The following is an 8,694-nucleotide window of genomic DNA, read 5'->3' as shown; positions in this document are numbered from 1 at the left end:
AATGCTACTTGGATGTTTAAGTCATAATTTTATTTTTCATTCAGTGAAAATATAATACTCTCTGTATGTTAATACTGCATCAAAAAAGACAGAAAAATGTGCAAATTATTAATTGTCACCACTTGGGACTTCAGGGGAGTTTGGATTTTGTACATGATGACGAATTAAAGGAAAAACTTGAGATAATGAGTCAAGAAATCTAACAAATACAGGTGTACCACATGGTACAGCTGATCAAATGACCCTCCTTTTATACTCTGTAACATCTTACAATATGTACATTTAAAAGGCGTTTACCTCTGTTTATATTATGACAAACAACATAAGTGAATGAAAAACACAGCTTTTTGAAATCTTGATATCAAAATTGAATATTAAAAAAAAACAACCTCAGGTGCTTAAAGGGTTAAATATGAGGAACATTTCATTGCTGTTGTTTGAGGTTGAAGTCCAATTTGCAGGAAACAGCGGTGTATTATGAATAATACGTTTAATTAACGATAGACGACTTAATGATAGAAATAATAGATGCAAAAAATAAAGCAATGGGACCATTAAAATATCTAAAATAATTAAAACATAAAGCAATTAAAGTGAATAACACATGAAGATAGAAGTCAGATTAAAACAATATCATCATCATCATCATCATCATCATCATGTGTTTTGTAAATCATATCCATTGATCCATTTGAATCACAGGTTTGAAGGCTCATTAAAGCTGTTCAACATGTCAGTAAAACACTTTAGTTGGTTTTTCCTTTAATTTGTCGTCTGTCTGAACATGAAACTAAATAAAGAACCTTTACATCAGTGTGTGTGTCTTCTAGAACTGCAGACATTCAGCAATTACTTGATTATTTGTCAAAAACAAAATGATAAGTGATTCATCAAAGTAATTTCTAAGATAAAAAGTTTAAGTTCTCTAACATCAACTTCTTAAATTAAAATATTGTCCACATTCTTTTCCTCCTTTAAGACAGTGAACTGGGTATCAGTGTATTACACTGGTCAACAACCAATGTATTGTTTCAGTTTTTTGAGCTGATTTAGGATCATTTTGGTGCTGAATCCAAAATCACATTCATTTTGCTCAGTCAGGTCAACTTTCTGAACTATGCTACATATTGGCTTTTTAACATTTGTGCTTACATTTATGGGCATTTTCACATCATATGACACAAAATTCTTTCATATTTCTTGCAATAAACGAGTTCTGAAGATTTGACTTTTGCCAATTTATGATGAATGTTTTTTTTAATATTACAGGTGAATGAAATGGCTTCGACTAGAAGATCTTGCAAAAATAAGCCTGACGTATTCTGCTACATCTGCGGTGAATACACCATTGTACCTAACAGGAATCCTGTTAGAGAATGATTTTTTTTTTCTCTTAAAACCTATTTTGGGTGAGAACTATATAAAAAAAATCAACTGATAAAGTCACAAAATGTAATCAATTTTGTGAGAAGATCAAATTTTTCCAAATCAAATTAGCAAAAAAACCTGACCTGATTGAGAAAAACAGATGTCATTTTTGGATTTAGCGGTGCAAAATGGTTCTAATTCAGCTGAAAAAACCTAGACAACTTGCAAAAAAACATTTTTTTGTAACCCAGTGTTATAAACCAAACATTTGACGTCTTTAACAAACACTTGTTAACATTTTTAAACAACTTTTTAAACTAATTAAGTAATTGATGAGTTGAGAAAATAATTAGCAGATTACTTGATAGTAAAAATAATTATTATTTACAGGTTTATTTTCATTCAAGGACACTGTTAAACAGCTTTGGCTCAAGAAAATCAGGAAATAATCTTATCTTACAGCATGTGTGTCAAACATGCGGCCCGCGGGCCAATAGTGGACCACCAAAGGTTCTGATCCGGCCCACAGGATGAATCTACAAAGTGCAAAAATTACACTGAAGATGTGAACAGTCCAGGAGGTTGAACTGGTTCCGGTTCCATATTCAGACCAACTGGGACCTCATGTAAAATAATAACATAATGTCCCATAAAACAACTCCACATTTTCTTCTTGGTTTCACCCTTTGCCGCTTAAGTGACTATTTTTGGTAATTTCCGCATACAAAACAGTGACAACAACATTTCCAGTGAGGAAACAATCTCAGGTCCAATGTGGTCTACAGGGTCCAGGGTCTGTAAGGTCCACCCCTGCATGAACCGTCAGTGGACCTGCTTTGTTCGGTACCATGAACTAATGGTACCTAAGGCTCCGTTCAGACCGCAGGTAAATGTGGCCCAGATCCGATTTTTTTACCAAAATGTGACCTGGATCCGATCTGTTAAAGACAGTTTGAACGGCACTGATCCAACCCAGACCACTTTCATATGTGGTCCAAAATCTGACCCAGACCACTTTCATATGTGGTCCAAAATCTGACCCAGACCACTTTCCTATGTGGTCCCAAATCTGACCCAGACCACTTTCCTATGTGGTCCCAAATCTGACCCAGACCACTTTCCTATGTGGTCCTAAATCTGACCCAGACCACTTTCATATGTGGTCCAAAATTTGACCCAGACCACTTTCATATGTGGTCCCAAATCTGACCCATATCTGATATTTTGCAGTGTGACTTCAGTGTGAACGGCCAGGTCGCATTTATCCGATCTTTACTTCATTGAAATACGATAAACATCCCAGTTCTGCGTCCCAGGAGTGGTCCTTCCGTAAACACAGTGTGTGTCTGCGTGGTCACGTATTCCATCAGGACCTCTTTTGCACATGTGGGTCACTTCAGGACCTCTTTTGCACATGTGGGTCACATCAGGACCTCTTTAGTTCATGTGGGTCACTTCAGGACCTCTTTAGTTCATGTGGGTCACTTCAGGGTCACATTCAGTTCAGACTCAAAACTGATAGAAGTCGCATTTAATGTGGAATATGAACAAACACACACAAAAAAAATCGGATTTCAGCAAAAAATCTGAATTGTGCATCCTGACCTGCAGTCTGAACATAGACTGTCGTTCTAATGTTCGAAAACACACATCCCTTTCACCTTACATGTGTTTTTCTTGTATTTTAAAAAAAAAAATACACTTCTTGGATTTTTTTTTTTGCCACTTACGGGCAAGGAACCAAATATGGTAACTACACTGACCTTGATTTTCTACATAAGGGTAAAACCTTTTTGAAAAATGTCACAAAAGTAAAAGTCTTGTTATGTCCTCCAATAACACACTAAGGGTGAAATTTAACCCTAGAAAGAGAAATAAAATGAAAATAATATAACGTTATGCCGATAAATTATGACAACTCTAAATTTTTCTCTTTGTTTTAGTGCAAAAAAACCCAACAACATTAAATTATGCAAATACTTACATTAACAAACTATCCTTTAACAGTAAAATGTGAATAACCTGAACAAATGTGAACAACCTGAAATGTCAATATTCTGTCTGTTACTAAATGTTTTGAGCCTTTGTAGATCTGATCTGTAACGCACATGGATAAATGATACGTTGATGCATAATATTGTGAAAACTGCACTTATTTTTCTGAAGAAATTTGAGTTTTTTCAGTTTATTCACATCTTTTTTGTTTGGATAGTTTGTAAAAGTAAACATTTTTATAATTTAAAGTTCTTTTTTTGCACTAAAACAAAGAGAAAAATTCAGAGTTGTCATTAATTATTGGTTATTATGTTATTATTTTACTGGTCCAACCCACTTTAGATTGAACTGAGATGAATGTGGAAGCTGAACTATCATGAGTTTGACATGTGTGACTTACAGGAAACAGTTCCAGGTGTCTGAGCGTCAAACTCTGCGTTTCAAATATAGTTTAAAGAACAGTTCCAGTTTGGGTTCAGTTCCACTTTGACACTCTCACTTCCTCTTGTGCTGGTTTTCAGTTCAGCCCAGGTAGATGAGGTCTTGGTCACTGTCTTCTTCTTCTTCTTCTTGTCGACTCCTCATCCATTCTTCTCTCACTCTCTTCACTTCCTGGCCGTAGTAGTCATGCAGTTTCCTGAAGTCCTCCAGTGGGTCCAGATCCACCAGAGGCCATTCTCCGTACAGAGGCGCCGGTCCGTTGAGTGGCGTGACGTGGGCGTTCCTCCGGTGCCACAGTTTCGGAGACTTTCTGGCCATGGCTTTAGTGTGGAAGGACGGCGTCTGCAGAACGGTGCCGGCGCTGAAGCTTCGACCTTCTCTGACGGCGGCGGTCGAAGGGAAGAAGAGGTCAGAGTTCATGTGGGCCGAGGAACTGGACTCACCAGAACCTTGGTTCTGTTTGGCCTCTGTGCATAGAACACACCAAACACACACTGTCATTAAAGGAGGGATATTTAGCTTTTTTTTATATGGAATTTTGCATTTTCTTCAATCAAACATTCTTTTTTATTGATTTTCATTTTCATTTCAGTTGTGAATTGTTTCTGTCTAATCATGTAAATTCACTGCATGCTGAGAAATCTGATGTTTAAATGTATGTGTCGCCTGAATCACTTGGAAAATACTGTAATTTTATAGCTGACAGATCTAGCAGATAGTGCAGTAGGTTACACATCTGTGTTCTGGGAGCACTGGGATGACTGCCTCTGGAAAGGAGAGAGTTTATGTTTCTTATTGTGTTTGTATTTATCTGTTTGATTTTTAATGTGGTCCATGAGTCTGTAATATAGCCTCTCTCTCTCTCTCTCTCTCTCTCTCTCTCTCTCTCTCTCTCTCTCTCTCTCTCTCTCTCTCTCTCTCTATCTATCTATCTATCTATCTATCTATCTATCTACTATCTATCTATCTATCTATCTATCTATCTATCTATTCATTCTTTATTTGTTTGAGCAGAAGAAAAAAATCAAACATTTTTTGTGATCAAGGAACTAATATCAGAGCAAATAAACTAGAAAAGCACTCCCTTCATCAGCACCAAAATTTTATCATTTGTTCCTTGTTTTTGTTTTTTTAGTATCAACATTTCCTGAAAATTTCATCCAAGCCCCCCCCCCCCCCCCCCCCCCCCCCCCCCCCCCTTTACTTTCAGGAAATATTGATGTTTGTAAATTACATGGACAAAAATAATGAGACACATCATGTCTACAGCTGTAAGATGTCCTGATCCCGATGATTTGACATAAACATCAATATTTATTATATTTCTCCCAATATAAAACTATGTTATGACATATATAAATCAATATGATATAGATAAATATTGCATCGGTTATCTTGGCTTCAGTTATTATCTTTGCTTCCAAAATGTCTCAGAGATGGTTTTGACTTCATTTCTCTCAACATTAATTTTATTGATTTTTTATCCATGACTATGATTTTAAATGTTCTACCTCTAAATTTCTAAAATATTTTTCATGTTCTGACTGTAAATAATAATTTTCTAACACACAAGTGTATAAAGCTAATGATATGTTAAATTATAAAAACACTTCATGTGGTTCAGAATAAACTCAGACTATTTTCCTGGACTCCTGTTCTGGTGTAAAGTAAATATTGTTTCGTTTGTGTTTCTGGACTCTATTTATGAGTCAGATTAGGTGTAAAATGCCCGTGTCCAGTTCCTGAGCCCTTCACTGACCTTCATACTGGCGTCCCAGGTCTCGGACCAGCAGGGACAGGTAACAGTGACTGGCCGACAGCAGAGACTTCACCCAGCTCTCCTTGGTCTGATGATCCACCGCTGCCAGTCTGTAGGTTTTAAAGCCTTCAAACACCAGAGAAAAGGCGAACTGTCCTTCAGACTCTGAACGCCTCACAGCGCAGCCCTCCAGGACGATGACCCCCAGCAGGTGGCGGTCAGCCGGACGCTCCTGGTAGAAGAGCAGGTTGGCCTTCAGGACGAACCACCGCCGCTGGTAGGTGGCATTCCGCTCTTTCTACCGAGAAACATGTCATAAAACAACAATGTATTGGAACAATTAGATTTAATATGAATTAGAAACAGAGAAAATGTTGTTCTTTCTGGATAAAGTCAAACCTTTTTGAAGAGATATCCTTCTTTATCCACTGGAGAGGTGCACGACAGGTAATGGGTCAGAATCTTCTTATGGATCTTCATCTCAACACTAACAAAGGAGAAGTCTATTTATTTATTTATCTATTTATTTATTCATTTATTTGTTTGTTTTTTCATTCATTCATTCATTCATTTATTTATCTATTTATTCATTCATTTATTTATTTGTTTGTTTGTTTGTTCCTTCACTCATTCATTCATTCATTTATTTATTGCTTTATTATTTGCTTCCATTTTATGGTACTTTTTACTACTCTACAAACTCTCTGAGGCAAATATTAGACTTTTTACTTCACTGCTTCACCTGAGCAGTGATTTTTATGGAATCAAATCGAATCGAACTGAATAGAAAAGAACTGAATCGAATCAGATCTTTTTGTAATTATGGATGGCACAACAAAATGTAATAACAAACTGTAGGATGAAGCGTGTCCTTTATGGTCTGGGTTTAACCCATAAAGACCCAGCGCTACTTTTAAGTTGGTTCCCAAATGAAATTTACCCCATACCTTACCCTTCTTAAGTGATTTATCACAAAATACTATCCTCTGTATTTTGTATTTTATCAGTATTAATCATGTAATTTTCCGTATTTAATTCACTGATCATGCAGATGTTCATTAAACCTAAGATTAAAGTTGAGGGTTATTATATCAAAAACAGACCAAACTGAAGAAAACGTGATGTTTTCAGCAAAGATATTATTAATTGAACATAAACAAAGTGTCTCCACCCACTGTCTTTTATCAAACTCCATGGGTACACAATGGGTCTACAATGTTGAAGAAGATGTCCGTGTTTCCATGGTAACTATGGAGCCTCTGAACATCCAAATGGGTCATATCTGATGACCATGAAAAGATGAAGAACTGTATTTGATACCAATTATTTCCATGTATTGACAGGATTGTTGGATCAGATGTTATTAAACATTTTAGATCAGTAGATGGGTTTAGTCGTCAGGGGCTGTTTGGGTCTTTATAGGTTAATATTTTTCTTTCTAATCTAAATCCTCTTAGAGTCACTATAAAATACATCACCCCAAAACTGAGGCCTGTTTTTCTGAGCTCATAAAAAGTTGACGTTTCAGAGAATCCCATCATATTGATCATATTCTATTTAATGATCTGCCTTTTTTAAACTTAAGGCTCGGGACAAAAATGAATCATGGAGCTTTTTTTTTTTAAATCAGGGGTGGGGAGATGTCAGTTGTTAGAATAAAACACCAAATAATACTATAACATGATATATGAATTCATTTTCATTATTACAGAAAAACACTATTCTCTGCAAAGGTGTACAAATGCTGACTTCATTAAAGAGATGCTGAATGTGGAAGAAGCAACAGGATGGAGAACCTCTTTAAAGATTCAACAAAATGCAAACAACAAATTATGAAAGGTGGAATAAGATAAAAATATAAAAGACAAGAAGATGAAAAAATGATGTAAAAGATGCACTACAATGAAAACAATCTTTTCAACTTTTTTTTTGTTTTCATGATTGAAGAATAAAAATACAGAGTAATTTGGAAATTCATGATCTTATTTTGTAAATGTGGATCCCAGGAGACAAAAAAATGAATTTCCTGGGTCTTAAATTGAAGAACTGATGTAGATTAAATGACCGACAGTATAATAACATAGTTAAATGAGCTCAAATTTATTATCTACAGCAGTAAAATGAATCAAAAACATCATCTGTAACAGTAAAACACAGGTGACAGGGACCGTTTTACTCCAGTTTCTCATAATTAAAACACATTTAATGGATGATACAGACTTTTTACTTGCAGGAGAATTTCCCACTGCTTTCACTTCAGTAAATCGTCTGAAAAACTGATGCTGTTTTTATTAACTCTTTAAAACACTGACTGACACTATTCAGTAACTGGAGCATCTGCAAGTTTTCACTTTTTAAAAGCAAAGTTTCAATATTTCAGCCCATTTAAGAGTCAAAATGCAACTTCAAAACATGAAAAAAGAAAGAATTTAAACCAAGACATTACTTTTAAACTACAAAGATGCTCTTAACTGATATAATTTAAGTGGAATATGTCTAAAGGAACAGCTAATACACTTAAATCCTGAATGAATTGACATCATTTCCAGGTTTTCGAGGCTGATATCAAAGTGACAGAATAGAAACAGTGACTCAGACTTACCTCCACCTCTGTTTGAATCTGTCACAGGTTCTCTTTACCCTCTGCACGTACAGGTTCTACATTATTTACATCTATATGCAGCTTGTTTTTGTCCTCATGGCTCCTAAAGGTGAAGGCAAAGACATGAACCAGACAATGTTTTAATATATAGTTTCAGGTTACAACCAGCGGCTCTCTCTCGTGGCGTTAGAGGATGCGTGTTGAAATATAAATAACTCGACCCACTTCCTGGTAACAAAATCCTGACACATTATATTGTCTTTCGTCTACGCTTGAGTCCACCTTGAGTCTGGCGGCTCTACCACCCTGAGAAGAGCTGTCGCCTGGAAATGAGATGAGAAATGTTCAAGCAGAGTTTTAGTTCAGTCTTTATCTTCTCACTTCTGCATTTAACCCATAAAGGCCCACTGATGCTTTTGTGTCAGTTCCAAAATTTACCTCTCCATAAGCAATTTATCAGCATTTATTGTGATATTATTCTCTGTATTTTGTGTTTTTTTTTTTAATGAAAATCATGTATTTTCCTATA

At 35.8% G+C, this 8,694-nt stretch overlaps 1 protein-coding gene across 1 annotated transcript; it reads right to left on the bottom strand.

Annotated features, from left to right (window-relative positions):
• Positions 1-3,626: 3,626 nt before the first annotated feature.
• On the bottom strand, positions 3,627-8,459 carry pheta2 (PH domain containing endocytic trafficking adaptor 2). Its single transcript, XM_030141941.1, has 5 exons — positions 8,391-8,459; positions 8,166-8,268; positions 5,963-6,050; positions 5,564-5,861; positions 3,627-4,271 (listed from the first exon to the last, which is right to left on the bottom strand). Exons 3-5 carry the CDS (start codon positions 6,041-6,043, stop codon positions 3,886-3,888), a joined length of 765 nt encoding a protein of 254 aa, XP_029997801.1. The 5' UTR covers positions 6,044-6,050; positions 8,166-8,268; positions 8,391-8,459; the 3' UTR covers positions 3,627-3,885.
• Between the last annotated feature and the right edge of the window lie 235 nt (positions 8,460-8,694).

Source organism: Sphaeramia orbicularis, chromosome 8 (assembly GCF_902148855.1).
Source record: "Sphaeramia orbicularis chromosome 8, fSphaOr1.1, whole genome shotgun sequence".
Lineage (NCBI taxonomy): Eukaryota > Metazoa > Chordata > Actinopteri > Kurtiformes > Apogonidae > Sphaeramia > Sphaeramia orbicularis.
This window is presented reverse-complemented; position numbering and strand designations above follow the sequence as displayed.